This window comes from Ascaphus truei, chromosome 9 (genome assembly GCF_040206685.1).
Source record: "Ascaphus truei isolate aAscTru1 chromosome 9, aAscTru1.hap1, whole genome shotgun sequence".
Taxonomy (NCBI): Eukaryota; Metazoa; Chordata; class Amphibia; order Anura; family Ascaphidae; genus Ascaphus; species Ascaphus truei.
The window spans coordinates 28,410,726-28,432,298 of record NC_134491.1 but is presented as its reverse complement, the minus strand read 5'-3'; the positions used below and the strand labels follow the sequence as shown (position 1 = coordinate 28,432,298).

The 21,573-nt window shown below is 39.9% G+C and overlaps 1 protein-coding gene across 11 annotated transcripts in view; it reads right to left on the bottom strand.

Annotated features, from left to right (window-relative positions):
* The window catches only part of CAPN3 (calpain 3), a 111,858-nt gene extending 91,551 nt beyond the window's left edge, over positions 1-20,307 (bottom strand). For 4 of the 11 annotated variants that reach the window (XM_075614145.1, XM_075614147.1, XM_075614146.1 and 1 more), the window contains exons 1-2: positions 20,189-20,306; positions 19,097-19,702 (exon numbers count right to left, since the gene is read on the bottom strand). In XM_075614145.1, coding sequence (XP_075470260.1) covers positions 19,097-19,384 — 288 coding nt within the window. In that variant the 5' untranslated portion in view covers positions 19,385-19,702; positions 20,189-20,306. Of the gene's footprint in view, positions 1-1,781; positions 1,836-4,576; positions 5,076-19,096; positions 19,703-20,188 lie in introns of those variants that run through there. The other 7 variants (XM_075614148.1, XM_075614156.1, XM_075614152.1 and 4 more) reach the window with 5 other exon arrangements.
* Positions 20,308-21,573: the final 1,266 nt, after the last annotated feature.

The following is a 21,573-nucleotide window of genomic DNA, read 5'->3' as shown; positions in this document are numbered from 1 at the left end:
TCACACGGCCGTCACATAAAAAGACAAAAAGTTTTGTCTTTTCAAAATACGCTCACACCATCGCGGTCTGCCATAGGGATTGGGCAGGTTATCCTTGACGCGCAAGCACCATCGCACAAAGTATAATCGCGGCCTAACCCCTTTTTTTCACATAATCGTGGCCTAAATATTATATGTTATCTGGTATTTGTTGTTTTGCGGTTTGGTGTTGGGCTCCAAGCTATGTGAGCTTTATTTTAAATCTAATATGTGAATTGCACCTTTACCACGCAGATAGGTTTGTTAATGGAACAGAGTTCTCCCATAGTTCACTAGAAAAGCAACACTGACTTTATAAATATGCTCATCTATTTGGAATGCATTCACTACAGACAAAACACAACAGTGGGACCTGTTATCCCTGCCTGCCCCTTTTGTCTCTGGTTCTGGCAGGTTTCCATTGATCTGAAGATCCAACCATATAAATGGAAAGAGTTTGTGCTTGCAAAGCTCACACAGTTCATATGGAATAACTATTGTATTGTTGTTTGACTCCATTTCTATCTTCTTTCTTTTTTAGAACCTGAAAATATATGTAGCCAGCAGCATACAATCCTCTTAAACATAGGGTACAACGTTGTACACATACCATTTACAAAGATGTAGGTCCTATCAATTTGTATAAGTTATAAGTTTTACTAACTAATTTACAGTGTCCTGGATAAGGGCGCAATATAAATGTTGTTATAAATAAAAAAGAAATTAAAGCTAGTTTTTTTTTTAAACAAGTCCCTTAACCTTAAAAAAAGAAACAGGGCAAAGTAGGATTGTGATTTTGAAAAGTAGTGGTACCCTGTTGTAGCATCAAACACTGCCTAAGGCTGAGTCTACAGAAGGACCGACAGCTTGAGCCGTGCGGACGCTCAGCGATGAGCTCCGTCAGCCTCAGTGAGGATGTCTTGAGAGGGGGCTTCTGCGAACGTCCGCAGGCGTGCTGAGGGGCAGGGATTTTCACCCGACATCAAAAATTGTATCTGAGCGCGCTGTCGGCTGAAACACACAATCGGAGCGAAGCAGCGTCACGGCGCCGGTGCTTTACGGGCTATTGGCCCCATGACGTCAGTGCTCCGCCTCCTGATCGCGCACGCTGGCTCGCCTGTAAGTCCATACAAACGCTCCTGATTGAGCAGGCGAGCCTCAGCGTCAGCGCGGAGGAGCACTGTTGGTGCTTCTATGGACGCAGCCTAAGACAGCAACTACCATACAGATAGGACAAACAAATGGATCCTTTTTCTTGGTGATGCTAAATTTGTGTTATCGATTTAAATGCAGCAAATACTATAGAGCCTATTCTAGTATCCTCGATAAACCACTTATCGAGGCCTTTTCGGCCAAAATGCATACTGCTATTAAGAAAGCCTCGATAAGTGGGCGATAAAGACATTAATCGAATTTTTTTGTTGCCGTCCAAAACAACTTGCCGGGTGAGCGGCGATAAGCCACTTATCGGCAGGTCTTGAAACTCGTGCAATTCTAGTAGCCTCGATTAGTTTATCGAGGATAATCGCAGCTCTAGAATGGTGAGTTTCTCCCAAAATCCTCACGCCAGGAAAAGTGGTGTGAGGCTGTCTCCCCAGCTTCTCCCAGCTGCTGAGAGCCGGTGAGAGGGGGACTTAGGAAAAAAAATGTATTTTTCTGCCTCGGATTGATGCTGGGGGTCTCCGGAGCTGATACACATTATTACCGGTGACCCCGACATGAATCCGATGCAATAAAAATGCATTTACAGGCAACTTCATTACCTTAGGAAAGAATTCTCCCAGACGGGATGGTGCAACCATGCACTGCATTGAAAACAGAGGAAGTTGATGCGTGCCAATAACGGAAGAACAGCTGAAAACTGCCGGGTCACTAGAAGGGTACTTTATTTGTAGACTACAGCATACAAGTAAAACAGGAACCTCGAGAAGAACCTCTAGCGGCTAACTGCAGAGGCAATGAAGAGGTTAACTACCAGTGCCATATTTATTGTGGGTAGCGGGGGTGGGTGAAGGGGGTATTTTGCCCTTGGTGTTTGTTTAGGCCTTGTGGGGGGGGGGGGGTTGTGGGTGGAGTAAACTCCATTACCTTTGCGGATTATACCGCTAAGGTAATGAAGGGGTTAACCACATCCCAATACCCACCCAGTAGGTATAAACACCCACCAAGAGCCAAATACCAACTTCACCCATCCTTGCTACCCACAATAAACATTCAAAAACACAACAACACTAATACCCACCTACCCAACAACCCCCCCAACACATACAGTACATTAATGAGCAAAATTACTATTATCCAGATAATACATTTTTATTAGGTTGACCATTGAGTGCTATAGTGGCTTATCATGCCCATATTATATGGGTATGATGTACCACTGTGCTAATCAATCTGTAGAGGTCCCGGGGTGGGTGGTTAGGCCTCCCGGGTGGGTAGTGGGGGAGGGTGGGTTAACCACTTAATTACACATTAACATCGCTGGCTACTCGCCAGTTTTGGTCATCTTGCTATCACAGGTATTCAGAGCTTTCTGAATACCGCGACTAATACACTTTTTTTTAATGAAGGCTACTAGAATAGTCACCTACATGTTTTTGTGATTCAGTACATTTACATTCAAATCACGTCTGTTTAATTTTTACGTTTAATGTCTGACTTTAGTTTAGGTGGCCAGGGAGGGTAGTAAACAAATGTATATGATATTAGTTTACTTTAGTTCTCCCCATTCTCTGCAGTCAAAAACGAAATAGCACCATAAAGGATTGATGAAATAATCAATAATTAACAAATAGTGATTTATACCATGTCATTGGCCACTTGGCATGATATCTTGTTATGTACCATGGGGACATTATCATATAATATTCAGGAAAGTCTGTACTAATGTGGTGAAATTATTGCAGAGTATGGGACATTCTACATATACATTATACAGTAGTTTATAATTAACATATAAAGTTAGTTTAAGTGTTAACTAAGCGACCTTTCATCACCTAATGAAATTGGTCAGTTGTGATCAACTGTTGGGATTAGAGATGAACAAAGACATGTTGCAAATATTTGCTGATATCTAATGGACATTACTCAGAGTGGCAAAACAGGAAATATATTGTTACAGTCTCAAACAGCATACAGTGTGAACACTGTGCAAATGCACAGTATCCCGATTTGGGGTGCAAATTATATGACAGGAGCAATTGAGAATAATTAAACTTCATAGGCAACACTTTAGGTGCTGTGATGTAAAGCTTACAAAAGTGTAAACCAATTTATTTAGCGTTGCCAGAGAAAATAATCATAATTTGTATGCAATTAAGCAGACATGAATATGTAATTTCCTATATTAGGCTGTCATCCTAAGCATGCATATCTTATTCCAGAGGCGCTCAACTCCAGTCCTCAAGATCCCCCAACAGGTCAGGTTTTGAGGATATCTCAGCTTCAGCACAGGTGGTGCAGTCTTCAACTGAACTACTGATTGAGCCACCTGTGTTGAAGCTGGGATATCCTTAAAACTTGACCTGTTGGTGGCACTTGAGGACCACTATCTTAGTCTTTAATGTCCATTGGCAGCAATTCATACATATTATACATTAAGGAATATTGGGTGTAGATTCCAACAAAAGAACACAAAAAAATGCTATTTATTTACAACATGGTTCTCAAAATGCATTAGATTATTCAAAATATAGGAGGGACAGGAATAAAGTGAGGCCCAAGTGTACACTAAATGGTTTAATGGAAAACTGTTTTTATGTACTATGCAGAGTACCATTTAAAAAGTACTGTGCTTTTGGTTTTACAGAAAATCTGAGCCTGTTAGAGAAGGGGCTAAAACGCTGAACATAATATCCAAAAAGTTATTTTCTACATTAAAGAAGTGAAAGTGTGAATTTAATTATAAACGGTGATGGTTTTTAGTACCTTTCAAATCACAACACATTTAGAAATGGGTTTATGCATTGGTACCTAATCTAACAGCTTCAAAATTATGCAAGGTATTGGATTTATGGTTTCATTTGAACTTGTTCTCTAGAATACACAATGGGTGCTGGTTTTTTTAGACAAGCAGTTATTAGAATTCTAACAGCTTCTGTGTGCTATGGGGATAACATAACAATCTAATAGTATTATTTTTTTGCATTGGTTTCTACCTGTCAAATTGAATATTCCAAAACTTCCCCAGTATATGGGTAGACAGCACATATTATTCTCTATCATACAAAAAAAGGTCACAATATGTTTTTTCCTTTACTGTACAGTACTGTATGTACACCCTGCAGGGAGTGTTCTGGGTAGGGACAGAGCAAGGGCACCATAAGGATCTTCATCAAAATAATGAGCAGTGAGTACTCAGAGTCATAATGCAATGACTTAATATGTATTGGTCATAATCAACACATCCAGTGTGTTTCAGTCCCGGACAGGTACAAACACATCAGACATATATTGGCTCTGACCAATATATATTAGGTATTTTCATTGTGAGTGTCCACTGCTTATTCTCATCCATACCTACACAAACATACTGTAGCATAGATTGTTATTGTCCAACCTTTGGTCGTTTCCAGATGATGTTCTTCACCTTGGAGGTTTTCTGCCCAAACTCTTTGTAACCCAACGATTGCCACCCAGGTGGAAAGACGTCATCTTCAAACAGCTTCTTCTTACCAAAATACTCTTTTCTTAAGGCCGCAAAGTCCTGACCTTCAAACTTTACAGGCTTGATAGTTGATCCTTCTCCATTTCTCCTATCCCTTTCCCGGATCACACGGTCGCAAAAGAACCCCAAAGGGATAAAAGGCATGGTTGCATGCAGGATTTGTTGGGTGGCACTAGGATTCAGGCTCTTACTTGTGCACTGTGCATAAATCCAACCGGATAATTCCCTCTTGATTAGAACTTGGTGGAAACCAACGTAAATTACTGGTTCACACTGATCAATATTACCAGCTCCACAGCAAATTAGTCCTGCAACTGTTCTGGGGGAACCTGTGTATGTGAATACTTTTGAATTACAGTGTGTGCTGTATGCAGGATGTGTTCATATGCATAGATGAGTGAGTAATAGAGCAATAGCTCTGTCAAAAGTTTTGCTTAAGGTTTTTTTAGGGTTTTCTGTTCTGCTTTAACATGTAAAACAAATCACACCCTGGCTTGCCCTGTCTCAGCAGAAGGCATTCATCCTTTTTAAAACATGCAGTCAACAGAAAATGACACTGGCCTTTCTAACACAGTATACTCTAATCCTATACAAATGAATGGATGCATAGGGGATCTGCTTCCCTCTTTTGTCTACGGTTAATGAAGCATTTATCCTCTTGCTTTACCTCTGTAAAAATATCACATCATATTTGTTGGCATCTCTACAAGGCAGCAGAACGTTGTTGAATTTACACTGTGGTTTGTTTTTTTACTGCATCGTTAGTTAAAAGCTACTTTATTACAATACAATCCCTATGGCCAAATGTTTCTTACGTAACCTATTATTAAGCCACAGTGTATTGATAAACAGTGAGAAATAAGTTAATGAACTTCAAATAAGCCCTTATATTAAAGCAGCAATACTACGTTCGCCTTTTTTTCTCCTTTTTCTTATTTGTATATGTAAAGCATGTGGCACTAAGCTGGAAATTGTTTGGTGCTCCTGTTACGAATCTGTAAAATTCCTGATTGTGTGCCTAACATAATGGCTGCTTCACTCAGTATAACTCAGCAACTACAATGTATCCTTATATTACTAAAGTAACGTTATTTATTGTTACAGTTAACAGCACAAACTGCTGGGAAATTTGGCAACAAATTATCACAAATAGGAAAGTGTTGGAAAGATCTTGCACTGTTTTTGGAGGTGTGATAAAACTTGCTATAGAAATCAAAGGGTGCTTTAAAACTCATTATAACTGGCATTAAGAGTTGAATAATAATAAAAAATGTAGTAAGTATTATCTAATACTACAGAACTGATTTGTTAAAAAATATATATAAGATTTCCTGTTTTGCTGCTTTAAATGAAAAAGAGCATAGGTCACATATTCATATACAGTGTTTGTTAGTATAAATTAAGTCCTTAAACACTTACGATCAGCCTCAATACAGTGGCTTTTTGTATCACAGTTTAAAGAAAGTTAAAATAAGCTACAGTAAGTGTTCTGTATTCTCTTAATGGGCCTCACACGGCTGAAATTGTATACTCTTAAAATCCATGAGATTCAAGTCCTCAGTATCACCCCACTTCAAACATGTTTGTAATTGTTGATCTGTTGTACCATTATTCTGTTTTGAATCATTACTTTAAAAAGTAGTGGTCATGTGGTTTATTTAACTCCTCAGTGCTGCAGAGGCCTGCGGTGTGATGGTTAGACATGCATTGCAGTCCACTCTGGCACTGAAGCGGTTAAATAATTCTTAACTTATAAATTATTGTGGAAAAGCTCTTTAGACTGCAATCTAGAAAGAGCTACCTTTATCTATAAAAAAAAAAAAAAGAAAAGTGGAACTGTGTGCAAATAAAATTACAAACAAATGAGTATATTTTATTTATAAAAATGTTTTACCAGGAAGTAATACATTGTGAGTTACCCTCTCGTTTTCAAGTATGTCCTGGTCACAGAGTTATAACAATACATGGGTACATTAAAATTCACAGATATTTCATGAACAGATAGAGTTGGAAAATTGGGTACAGGGGATAAAGGGCTGGCGAGTTTCAGATTGAAATAGAGAACCTTTAACATCAGCGAATGGCAGCGAACGGCTCACACCCTTTAGCTGCACCAAAGGCTGTCTGCTTTTGAGGTGAAGCAGATATACACTGAAGGGTTTCAGAATAAATGCAGCTGTGAATACAAAGTTCTTTGTCTTCTTGGCTCATTAACATTCCAGTGGGTGGGGTTGACATTACACAAAGTGCAAGCAAATGTCCTGTGCAAAGGGGAGCATCAGTCGTCTGCCTTATATACCTCCTACGCCATCACACTGTGCCCACAGCTTAAAATACATTGAGATCACAATCTCATTTTTTTAGTTTAATTATTTTATCATTCAAAATAAATACATTTCCCCAAATGGGTCAATGTGTCCAGTTTATGTGTAATATGCTTAGACTTCAAACTACATTATAAATTGCATATTAGGATATTTTTGTATATACAGGCAATCCTCGGTTATCCGACAATGCGTTACTCAAAATGGCGTTGGATAGCGAAACGTTGTAAAGCGAAACACGTTTTCCCATAGGAACGCTGTTTAAGTGAAAGGTTCCGTTCCTGAAGGCATTTTTAACACTAAAATACACCAAATATTTTACGCAGGCAATAAGATATGCAGCACACACATAAATTATATAGTGTATATACTGTATTATATATAATATAACATAATAAATAATATATTGTATAGTATAATATAATATTATAATATAATATTATATATGTATATATAGATATACGCTCTTACGACGCTTTGCAGCGTTGTTTATGTGTACTGTATGTGTATGTGTGTATATATATACACACACATACACATAAACAACTTTGCAAAGCGTCGTAAGAGCGTTGGATAAGCTGTTTTGGCGTTGTAAAAATGAACATAGGTATGCATTGCGTAGCGTTGGATAAGCCATTCGTTGTAAAACGAAGCGTTGTAAAACGAGGACTGCCTGTACAGCTCAACCCCATTATAGCGCGATCAGCTAAAACGTGGATCCGCTTATAACATGGTGTGAGCGTGGCGCCGTTTTTTTATAAGCAAAATTTAAATAAAATTTAAAAAAAGCTTTATTGCTAACGGACGGACAGACAGACACACACAATACTCCCCTGCACATCACATCCCACCCCCCTGCCCATCAAATCCCCCCTTCCTGCACATCACCCCCCTGCACATTCCGGGAGAGCTGGGAGAGTTATCCCTGCTCTCCCCCTCCGGCGGACGTGGAACCTGTGATCGCGGTGGCCATTTTTTTTTTTTAAATCGCGGTCCCGGTTATAACGCAGTCGTATCGGGTGGACCCCGAGGACCGCGTTATAACGGGGTTCATCTGTAATTAGAAGTGGTCACTTTCACAATGTGTTTTGGTTCTAAAAAAAAATTGTGGAAAATATCAAGATAAGCAAGATTTATTTTTTTCACAATTTGGCCAATACACAAAAAGCCCATCCTTCGATATAAAACCATCACATGCAAAATTGCAGCTTGACATATCTGACCGCAGAAATATGTTTCTTTGTCTCAACTCAGTAAATTTGTCTTGCTCTGGCCTGGTTTGTCAGGGTAGTCACAACAAGAAAGAGTGATTTAAGCTATATCTGTAGGATAGTTTGGGAAGGAATGCATCATTTCATATAGGGTTAAAAGTATACAGTGAAGGTGCACTTGTGAAATCTTTGCAATAATGAGTACTATTGCTTTTGAGGGTATTCAAAATGTATATTTTCTATGTACTGTAAATACAATTTTTTTTTACTGAGTCATTGCATTAGCACTGCATACAGTGTGGGCCATATCTGCAGGGAATGGATGTAGCAAGAATTTTATAAGGCTGCGCTTATAGTTAGGGTTACGGTGACTGCGCCATTGCACAGCGCCATTGTGCAGTGCCACAGCAAGTGCATGCAGTCCGTCAGGGGTGCCCATAGTGGGCTCGACGGCAACAGCGATGGCTGACGTCACGCGGTTGTGATCGCTGGAAGTCAAAGGATTTTTACTTCTTCAGTGATCGACGTGTGACATCAGCGGGACGTGAGCGGTTCAGCCAATGAGGGTGAACCACTCATGGCCACGCCTCCACCACGCCCCCAGTCACCCTCTTGCCTCCTGCACTATAAGCAGAAATTGCAATTACAACGGTAACGTCACATGGTCGCGTCACCGTAGCCGTAACTATAAGCGCAGCCTAAATCTTCTTGGCATATAATGCATGCCAAATACTGCAACATATTGCCACGTACAACTGTGCAGAATAAATCAACCCGTTGATTTTATAATGAGCTTGTATGAGCTGTTTCCCAAGGATGCTGGCAAATCTTTACAAAGGAATTATTCTTATTAGACTTAGGTTCTTAAAAAAAAAAAAAAAAGATCCAAATTACATTCTGCATGATTTTAATGACTTGTAGGTTTATTAATGAAAGACACTAGTGGACAAAACCCCCTACTCATGTTAAAGGTTTTCCATATGACAAAGCCCTGATTTGCAATATTGCAGTTTAATGAATAAACCACTATGTATCAATATGTATTATTATTATTATTGTGTCAATGCAGTGCAAGACATTTTTCAATATGAACGTGCACCAGCATCAATTGTAATCTAGTTTCTTATATTCTATTCTGACCTCTTAGGTGCAGAAGTTGACACAATCTCAGACATGGAGGATTTAATGGACTGAAAGAAAGATGCTAACATAAGTGGACACTAATATTAACGCATCAAGTATCTTCTGAACGCTAACTCTTTCTATGGCCACTCCGCAAATCATTCACTAATGTGAGTTAATTAGTGAATTGAGTTAAGTTGATGCAAAGAAACTTTAAAAAAAATGACGGGATACAACATAAAATGTACATTAAGTATAAGTTTTTTAGCAGCACCTAAAAAAATAAAACATACAGAATTAAATAACACAGTGGTACACGGGAACAAGGCGGGACCCCGATTCCCTCCAATGTTACACAATATAACACGGAATTTGTTCCCAGCACTCGAAATAATGATAGAAATGAATAATGTCAAAATAATAGTTTTTACTGGAATAGAGGAATAATAAACAGCAGCATATATTCGTGTTACGCAAATGACTGCTGAGGACAAAATGGTAGATCAAAATTACATACACTAATGTTGCAAAGTACATAAAATGAAAAACCATAAGTGAGGGGGAGGGAAACACAATGGGATAGACAAGGAGAGAGAAGACAAGGGGAGGGGAAAACAGGGGAATACGGGGGGGCAACGTAATGTTTCGGGGCACCTGGCCCCTTCTTCTGGCCCGTTCCCTTAGATCAACAGATCCAGGTACTGTACTTCCCTTGTCCCTGTCAACAAAAAAGTGTTCCCTAAAACGTAGTAGAGCAATAATAAATGCAAAAAATAGTAGTGGTTTCTACACCTAGAGACCCCACAGTGGGGTACTATACACAGATTGTGTTCGACACCACTTCCAGACACACAGGCTGTCCAACAAAATACAGTCTGATTGATTATTTAAACCACTCCATCAAGTTTATAAGTGCAGATGTTCAATATCAATGATAGCACAGACTATCAAATCATTACAGTATTCTAATCAACTCTTAACCTGTTTCATGAACTAATAGGGCACTTTATACCTTAATGAAACACAGTCAAAACAAAATAAACCAGCTTAGTGATAATATAATAGTAGCCTAGAGAACCACTGGACTATAATGAATAGCAATATAATGCAACAAGTAATCTCTAATTATCAAACCAGAGAGAGCTGGCAGCTTCTCTCTCTGATTTGATAATTAGAGATTGATATTAGACATCTGCACTTATAAACTTGATGGAGTGGTTTAAATAATCAGACTATATTTTGTTGGACAGCCTGTTTGTCTGGAAGTGGTGTCAGACACAAGCATACATCCCATTCAAGAGACAGATAGCAGGTATAGAGGCTGACACAACTAAGTGACCCAAATGCGGACTGGCTGGAGCGGATCTTACCCACTGTCTCTGGTCATGCAGCAAAATCTCAGGGTTCTGGGATCAAGTGTTATTATATATTGCACAAGTAACAAAAGTAACATGGATAAACACCCAATACCCAGGCTGTTTGCAAACACGGAAGTCTGGTCAATCCAGATCAATATAAATAAAAAAGCGATCCAACCAACAGAGATAATATTACTGGCGGCTAGGAAAGCCATAATGACCAAATGGATTGATAAGGAGTGACCAAATATAGATATGATTGGATCACTTCTCACAAAACTAATCACAATTGATAAAATTATATACAAATATGCAGACAAAGTTTAAATTACCAAATTTGAAACAAAATGGGGGTTGATCATCTCTTCATTTACTCATCAAGAACAGGAAAATTTCAGGGGCAAACAACTTTAGGCAAGTCCAACAACTAATGAAACAGCACGGGAGCAAGGGGAAAGGGGAGGGGAGGCACCGAGTCGCCTAGCCCGAAGCGAATCAAAGGCCGTACTAGACTTGGTCGGAACCCGACACGGGTAAACATGCATATGTACTGACTATCGACCTACTGCACCGACACACTTTATTCGAGCAAATACCCGGTATGTACCTGGCAGATACCTGGAATGCGCCGCTCCTCACCTCTGACAAGCCCCGTTGCGTTTGCCTTCCCAGCCTGGGTTCATGCCGGGCTGACAGGCGGCTGATCTGTTAAATGATAATGATTAGGATTTAATAGGCTGCAATGCTTCGCGTGTCTACCAGATGGCATAAATTCATGAATTGTAATGCAGTATATATATATATACTGTGCAGTATTGCAGCCAGCGGGAATAAAATGCTTCAATCCCTGCCTGGAAAATACCTCAATGCACTCGGGCAGAAAACAGTCACAAACCTCAATACACCCGGGTATACCCGAATTCGTGGGACTAGCCGAGCTCGAATAAAGTGTGTCGCCAGTGTAGACGACCACTGAGTCACAAAAGACAATATAAAGAGGGAATAGATAGAAAGTACCAGATTAACTTTGTTAGGGTATTTTTTGTTACTTTTGTTATTCCCACTATTCTCGTTTATACATTAAAAGTATACCCCAAGTTGAGGAGGAACGAGAAGGGGAAAAAAAATAGGTGACCAAACGAAGATAGATATCGACTCAAGATAGCAGGGTGGACAGATAGACTAACTGACAGAAAGTCTGATCGCCTGATTCATATATCTCCGCCCCTCTTCCAAAAAGCTCAGACAAAGGGAGTAAGATCAAGGTATACTTGAATAGGTTGTACCGACCCTATTGCACCATTACCAAAAGAATCTAATGTACCAAGCACCATATGTATTATATGTAAACTGCGATTGTAACTACCTCAATGGAATGCTACGTCTACATGAAATGCCCCACATAAAAAATAATTTATATATAAAAAAAATAAAGAATACAGGTGGCAGTGTCACAAAATAATTTATTAGAAATAGGGTCACCTTGTGCCGGATGAGCGGTCCAGGTCAGGATGATCTTGTGACTGACAGAGACATATTGCTTACATCATGCATTACTTTCAACTGGGTGCTGTTGAAATGCAGCTGCTAGTCCTATCATATGAACAGGAAATTTTGAGTATCTAAGTTAACTATTCAGCTGCCAAAACAGTCTTGTTGGCTGATACCATACAGTACATCTCATATGCACTGAAGTTGGTCCCTTGATGATGCACTTACCAGAACAGGGGTGCGCAAACTGGGGGATTTTGTTGGGGGGTTGCAGCGGCCCCGTGCTCTTCCTCGAGGCATTTAAGTTAAATGCCGCGGGTCCGCGTGAGGCCTCTGCAACCTCAACTTACCGGGGTTCTGTAGTCTTCTGGATGCGTTGCCATGGCAACGCGGCATCAAATGACGCAGCGGGGTCATGTGACGTACGCATCGCCATGGTAGCGCACGTCAAATTACGCTGCAGGGTCACGTGACGTCACATGACCCGCAGCGTCATTTCACGCCGGGTCACTGAGAAGGGGGGGCACGAGTGCTGGGGCTCTCGCACAGGGGGGGCACAGCTCCAAAACTTTGCTCACCCCTATACTACAACACCCCGCTACTGTCACTCTAAGATCTCCCCACTTACCACTTGATGAGTAAGCTTTTCTGGACAGTGACTCCTTTTCCTAATGTTACTTTTATGTCTGAAGGGCTTATTCCCATTATGTGTTATATTATTATGTCACGTGTATTACTGCTGTAAATTACTACAGTATGTATATGGGTGGCACTATATAAATAAAGATATACTGTACATACAAACTAACAGTGCACACAGATTGTGCATTAAGTGCTCTCACTGCTGTGCAAACAAGTAAGGCTGAGCTTGTAGTCAGTGCGATTGTGCTAGCGCGCGCGCCAAGCACAAATTGCATACAGCCTATGAGGCCGCCCTTAGTGCGCGCACACGACGGAGTGCGATTTTCTTTTCAAGTGCGTCCGCGTCACGTGAACGGTTCAGCCAATGAGGGCGAACTAGCTTCATGACGCGTCCGCCACGCCTCCTCATTGCCTCTTCAATCGCCTGCAGCTCAGTTCACACATCGCGGAGGCTGCAGGTGTGCGCGAGCCTAGGCGGTCCGTTGTGTGCTTGTGCGCAGGCAGTATAATCTCAGCCTAATTGTTCACTCACACTTTGATCAGATCAATCAGTACGATGAGTACGATCAATGAGATAATAGGGGTTTTGCCATGAAACCGTTTTAAACAAACCCTTTTTGTAGCATGTGCTGGAACTTGAATAGATGACATTTTAGCATACACAGCTTTCAAAAACGCTTATTCAAATAAATTGTCTTTCACTTGACAGTATTAGTATACTGGAAGGAGTTACCTGAGAGGTTTTAATACTGCACTTTATCAAATATTTTATGAGAACATTTATTGTATGTCCTGTGTACAGAATATTATGATGACAATAAATATTACAGTTACAATCATGTTTTAAAATAGAAAAGGGCAGAAGTCTCGGAAAATCTTAAACATGTGAGACTCAGATTGTTCTGGAAGCTGTGGCGTAACTACAATTTTTGGGGCCCCCAAATAAGAATGCAAAATAAATCTAGAGTTTCCACAGGGGTACCCCCGTGTCGGCAGCCTTGCAAACTCTCCCCCCTCACACACACCTCTTCACATTCACCTCCTCTATTTCTCTCCCCTTCTCACGCTCCCTCCTCCCCCCTCCCCATGTATTTATCTCCACTGTCCCCCTCACTCCTCTTCTCACGCTTGCCCTCTATCTCTCTTCCTCCTCTTTCTACCTCACTCCTCCCTCCCCCATCCTTTTCACAATTGTCATCCATTCATTTGTTGACAGGTGATAGAGATAAGATGACCCCAGAGATAGCATTCACTCAGCGGATTACAGGGTTAGTACCTTCTCCAACACACACAAAGAGCTGATCACCACAGGTTCAGTTTCCTAAATATATTAGCTGTGACCCCTCTATAAAGTGCCAGAGACAGTGACTGGAGAGGAGAAGGCAATTCCTCAGGATGCAGTGTTAGGCAGAAGAGGTTGTGAAAGATATACTGTAGGTTATTACAGACAAGCTAAAATCATGATTAACTCATTCACTGCTAGGCGACCAGCAATGCATTTCTTGTTTGGTGTTCCTATGGGTTCACTCTGTGTTCTCCTAGCTCGAGATGCTTGGGACAAGTATTATTTTATAGGTTATATATGGTATTGTTATTCTCCCCTATTCCAGATAAAATAAATGTGACCAGGTCACAGAGAACCCCTTTTATATGCACTCAATTTGTCAAAAGTAGAGTGTTGAATGAACACACATGGAATATATATATATCCCTACATTCAGCTGGCGTGTGGTATGAACCCCACAAGTAAACTAGGGTGAGCATAGCATTGCTCCGTATAGCAGATAAAAACAAAAATAACAACATTTTAATGCATAATCCGACAACGAGGATTGTGACTATGATATATACAGTGAAGGTAGATATTAAAATCCCCTGAGTGTAGACGGCCAAAATATTCTTCAAGGAATAGATACAGAGGCAAATGGGAGCCTTAATAGTTCAATAGGCCCATAGGAAACATGTATTGGTGGATATATATATCACACAGTGCATTAATACATTGACTGTATCTATAGAAATGGTTGCAATGGTCTCTATGGTCTATGTATGAATGCTATTAATAAGGCTGATAGCCAAGAATTCCTGCAATTGGTAGCATATTAGTATGTATGTATATAGATGATGCAGGGCAATGGAGTCATATCCATGTATACATACTGCTGCAGGTACTGGCTGTGTGAATTGTACAAATTATCACGAATGTAGATACATATACATAGTAGCGTTTGGTGTATGACATAGCAGTCCAAACCCTCCAGTAACCGGTTACTATCAGAGTATTTTGTATCAATACCGCCATGTGTTCACTCCCAATTTTGCGATTACTATACCAAGACAAATTTCCCTAGCCAATTCCAATCTGGCTTTCTCCCCAAACTTTCTACGGTAACTACCCTGCTAAAAGTTTACAATGAGATCCAGTGCGGAATGGAACTGGGACAACTCACTTGTGCAATATTCCTAGATTTCGCAAAGGCTTTTAATACTGTTGATCATGTTATCCTGCTTAACAAACTCCAGGGCTCTGGAATAGGGAATCATGCTTTAAACTGGTTTCAGTCCTTCCTATCAGGTAGATCCCCAACATGTGTCCATCTCAGGATTTAACTCAAACCCCTTGGATATCACCTGTGGTGTCCCGCAAGGCTCTGTTCTGGGGGGGTTTACACTTCTGTTCTTCTATATGGACGAATAAAGATTCATTTTTAAATCTATTTTTGGACCCACTCTCTCTGGCTGTGCGTTACTCTCTCTGGATTTGAATTTGTGTCCTGTGACCTCTTCTCTTTACTCTTTACACACTCTCTATAGGTGACTTTTAAGGTTCAAATATCACCTGTATGCTGATGACACATCAATTTACCTTTCTACCCCAGACCTCACATGGTGCTTCAGCGACTCAAACTTAACATGTCCAATACGGAGCTCCTCATACTGCCCAGGGGTCACACTTAACCCCCCCCCCCCCTCTCACATTCTCTTCTCACATTAACAATGTAGCTAAAACCTCTGTAACATACGCCCTCTCCTCTGTCCCTCTACTGCTAAATTCTAATGCAGGCCCTCATTCTCTCTCGTCTCGACTATTGTAAACATCTCCTGTCTGGCCTTTCTGCCTCTCACCTATCTCCCATACAATCTATCCTTAATGCTGCTGCCAGAATCACTTTACTCTCTCCTAAATCTGTCTCAACGTCTCTACTGCTGAAATTCCTCTCCTGGCTTCCTATCAAATCCCATATTACTAAAATTCTCTTCTTCCCTTTCAAGGCTAATCACTCTTCTGCCCCTCCTTACATAATAGCCCTAATTTCTCTCTATAGACCTACCCGACACTTGTGTTCTGCACAAGTACGTCTTCTGTCTGCCCCTTCCTGCCTAAAACCTCTCTCACTGGGTCACCACACCTCTGGAATGTCCTTGCCCTCAATATCCCTCTGACACTCTCTCTCTCCACCTTTAAGACCTATCTAAAAACACAGCTCTTTAATGAAGCATATGGGTAGCTCTGTTGGCTGATGCTATACATCTCAGATGCACTGACCTGGACCCCTTGCAGACACACTTACTGTAACACCATCCTACTGTTTCAGTAAATTCTCCCTAATTACCACTTAGATTGTAAATTCTTTGGGGCAGGGACCCCCTTCCTATTGTTTCTGTCATGTCTAAAGCGCTTATTCCCATTATGTATTATATTATGTTGTGTGTATTACTGCTGTGAAGCGCTATGTACATAATGGTGCTATATAAATAAAGATATACATACATACATTATATATTAGAATTGCATTTAGAATGGAATAATTTGGGTAAAATATCATCCAGCAGATTAGTAAAAAATACTGAGAGACTTTTGCAGTGTCAGTTTCAAGATGTGATAGTGGTCAGAGATATTCTTGGAGGTGGGCAAGATGTCAAAAAGCTATTGAAATGTGCAGGCGTAATTTTAATAGATCAATTGAAATATTCAGATTTGAGACAGGGGGATTTTCAGTAATAATAAGAATTTGGTAGGGAAGGGTTTGGTCTTTTCAGAGAGTATGGGGTACACATTTCTAAAATTGGTCTTGACATATTCAATGTGGGTTTGGCAGGAGGGAATGCGAGGGAACCAAGTGTCTTGTGGGATAAATCAAGGCCAATATAAGAGTTGAAATTGCCTTGGCGGTTGTGGTAGTAAAAAGTGGTTCAGGGCAGTTCTTACCAGGAAGCATGGCACTTAAGGTTTGTTTGACTAATAAGGGGTTCTACTGGTGGCATGGTAGGAGCATGTCTGGCTAGGGCAGCAGATGTGAGTAACCGTGGTATGAAATGGACATCAGGTCAAAAGAATAGCTGATGTATGGTTAAGAGTCAGCCACAGAAAGAGGATCATTGGCTCAGAAGGGAAGGATTATTCTGGTTCCATAGTAGAGACATTTTAAAAGGATTGCTGATGCATTTTTACGAGTGAGCTATAGTAAGTGGGTCATAGGCTCAGAAAGGAGGGAGCCTTCTGGTAAAGTAATACAAATATAGTCTGTGTGTGTGTGTGTGTGTGTGTGTGTGTGTGTGTGTGTATGTATGTATGTATGTTTTTATATATATATATTTATATATATATATATTGTATTGTATGTCTTTATTTATATAGCGCCATTAATGTACATAGCGCTTCACAGCAGTAATACATGTGGTAATCCAATAAATAACAGATAATATAAATAACAGATCATGGGAATAAGTGCTTTAGACATTAAGGAAGAGGAGTCCCTGCTCCGAGGAGCTTACAGTCTAATTGGTAGGTAGGGAGAACGTACAGAAACAGTAGGAGGGATATATACTATATATATATATATATATATATATATATATATATATATATATATATATATATATATATATATATATATATATATATATATATATATATATATATATATATATATATATATATATATATACCTTAATCTTAATGATTCCAATCCATTTTTCCCCGAGGTAAAATTGTCCAAAGATACAAAACAAATATACTAAGAGTGGGCAGATGCGTGTGTTCGAAGTCCGAACTTTGAAGATTTCTCGGTTGTTACAGTAAAACTTCAGAATTCATTTTCATAGAGAGAAAATTAAGCCAAAATTCTAAAGGACCATTGGATTAATTTTTTTTTTAATCTGGGCAAATTTTTGGGTTCAAGCAAAAAAACGAATTTCCAAAATGTTTATTATCTTACATTTTCTCTATCTCATCCCTAAGAGCAAAACACAAAAATGTTATAGAACCAAAACACAGGTGATTGTGCTCACCCTTAAAAGATGCGCTGTGTGTTATTTAACTTTCACTGATAAGTACACAGGTGCTTCCCTTTCTATAAATCACTTTGGCAAACTGATATGCTTCAAAAGATATCTGATTCTCAAGGATCACAAACAGTTTACGTACAGTATGTGATACCACTAACCTACATATACACCCTCCTCTCCCTAATTCAATTGATTAATGAGCATTCAAACTGATCTTATGCAGGAATATACTGAAATTGATTCTGTTTTCAGCCTGAGTACTGAAAACCAGGGAACATATTCAAATAATGTACAGTAAACTTCTGTAGAGGTAAAAAGTCCCTTAAACTTCTATTTGAATTTCACCCAAAAAATGCATATTTTGTTTTTGAACATTTTTGAACATTTTTGCTCGTGTCAAGATTTGCCACTTGAGCAAGTTTTGCTTAGTGTCTTTTGAAACCCTGAAACCCTGAAACGTTGTCAAATTTGGTGAATAGTATGTATTTTTCTAAGGAAATTTGCTGGGTTGGCGACTTTGGCGGACGTTGATGCATGTACATATTTCGACTTGTACATTAAAAGAAACATTAACGTATTAGGAAAAAATACCCACACTATCAATGTTTAGCAACAACTACTACAAATTATTAAGGTTTCCATGATATCCAAATGATATGCAAATAATCTCCATTTAAATATAATTAAATATCTCCCAAAGGCCAAGATTTACCAAACACGGATGCAGGGGATCCTACCAAGATCCGGCCTTATGTGCCACTGACTTGAATGGCACTAGATGTTGGACCTGGGTGGGATAACCCCAATCGGTGCTTAGTAAATCTCGCACATAAACCGATGCTTAAAATGTTGCATATTTGCAATAATGAAATACTGGAACTTTGATGAATAATTGTATAAATTGTCTTAACTAAATTGTTATTGACATTACTGTACTTTCCAATTCTCCCCTCCCCAAAGCTAAGTATTACTCACTGGAGGTCTTTTCCACTCAAACTTGACGGGGCTCTTCTGGCTGTAGAAGAGAGAGGTGTCATTGGGTGGAAATTCAGGATCTTGAAAAATGAATTTTTTTTCTAAGCATTTCTTGTGAAGCTCCTGAAATGTTTTGTCACGCCCGCCAATAATAGGCAAATTTCGGGAGAGGATGGCAGAGTAAATTCCTCCTGTCCCACCACCTGAGCCAGCGTCGGTAGCATTGCTGGTTAGGGCTGACCCAGATGTAGTCTCCTGTGCTACTGCTGCAAGTACTTCCGAAGGCATGTGGAGTAAGTCTACTGTAATAAGTAAATAAATATATTGTATATACACACAGATTTTGCAACTGCTGAGAATTGAAAGAATAGAGGAAGTTCGCTTGTAACACAATTCCTGTCTTCAGGGTGCTTGCTTTTCTACTTGATTTTAATATCCCAAGTAATTATTGAGGAGATAAACATCTTCTGCCAGAGGAAATCTCCCCAACACATCCAGCAATGGGGATCAATTATTTGTACATGATCTTTCAGCCAGTTGCAGTGTGAACTCTGGTGCGTGTGTCTTTCTGTGCCGTGGTGTTCTGTAGAAGTTGCAGCCAGGAAACTAAAAATAAATAAAGTGGAAGACTCTTTCAGGGAAGCAGATTCTTCAAATTGTAATGTGACCTCAGGGCACTGACAAGCTAAGGCAGGTTTCTTTTTTTTTTTTTCAAGATGGCAAAATGTAATACTTCTATGAACATTAGTGACTTAACATTCTCTTTATCCTGATTTTTTTTTTTTTAATCATGCAAAGTTTGTTGGACACATTACTTTAAGAAGCGTAAATATGAAGGAAATGCAATGCAATGATATACTCAAGTACTGGGTTGTGTTATATAAAAGTATGTTCACTGAGCTCTTAATGTCTACATTGTTTTCTTATTTTAATACCACTAAAACATTTGACTGATGATACTGTAATTATATATTTCATTTAGAAATAAATGTAGACTTTTTTAAGACCACGGAGAATGGTTATCTCACTTACACGTATGACTATTTATATTTGTATTAAATGCTTTGATTTACATTACCATGGTATACTTACTGAAAGATAATTTTGACTCAGAGATGTTCCTTGAAGTTCACTTTTAATAGGCCCGGTATATAATACCGGTGTAGTACAGCCCGTCACGTTGTGTGAACCGGACAAGATCTTCAAAGCGGTTTTCACTGGAGGAACCTACTCAACAGTCTTAAACTATACTAATTATACTTTCCCTGACACACCACGGCCACCCCCTAGGAACAGTTCCAGCGAATCAGGTCAATGTTTGTTATGCAATGTCAGCAATATTTCAGCATACAACTAACTCCTGTAGCTGTCGCTGTTGACCATGAAATTAACCTCCATTATTTATCTGTTCCATCAACGGATCAATTCAGGTGTGCTTATCTTTGAAAGGCACATTGGCTCTGCGGGGCCCCTCCTATGTATCTAGAAGAATCCTGTAGCATGACTTATCCTTTTCTTGTAAGATAATCAGCAGAGTTGTCAGGAATACAGAATTGGCAAATGATAGCAGAAAATCGTCACACAGATCCTATTCTATATCACACACAGAATAAATATTTCTTACACTTACAATGGATCCTAGACTTTACCATGGATCCTAGACTTTTTAAAATTCAGTTCTCTATCAATTACTGATCTGTGAAATGTATCGCCCCCATATAAAGTACTCATGACATAATTTGACGCCACACCGTTGTGTTGTCATGGCAACAAGGCGCCGTGTGACATTGCAGCGTCATTTGATGCTACAGAAAGAAGGCGGAGGCAGCAGGAAGGTGGCGGTGGAAGCAGATACGGAAGTTCCGATCAGACTCGATAGACCCGACCTTTGTGTATGGCGGGCGGGGCAAATTTTGCCATCCCCAAATGTTGTTGTCCTAGGCCCGGGCCTTTCAGGCCTAATGGGAAATCAAAACCCCCTTTCTCTCCTCCAACATTGACTAAGTATATAGCCACAAATGCAGTATGTACACAAGATTTCAAGACTTCTCAAGACTCTTTTTTGGGCCTTCAAATCTTAAGCCAGCAAGGGCCGGTCCAAGTTGTAAAAAAGTGAAGACAGGCCTCACGCCGGGGATCTGGTGGCCATGGGGTATGCTTAGGACCCTGGAAGCTGTAGTTCTATTCCTGTTTGGGCCGAGAATCTATAGTGAATTTCCCATCAGGCCCGGGACTAGGGTGGTAAAATTTGGGGGCAGCAAATTTCCCTCCCCCACCACTTATTGCCAGAGAGCGTGGGGCCTCTGTAAAGTTCTTACCTTCTAATTTGTGCCGCGCTCTAACCCTTCTTCAGCGTCAAATGATGCTGCAACGTCACATGGTGTCACTTTGGTATTACTTTGCCATGGCAATGTGACATCACATGGCGCTGATGTGGCATCAAATGATGCTGTGACATCACATTGCCGTGGCAATGT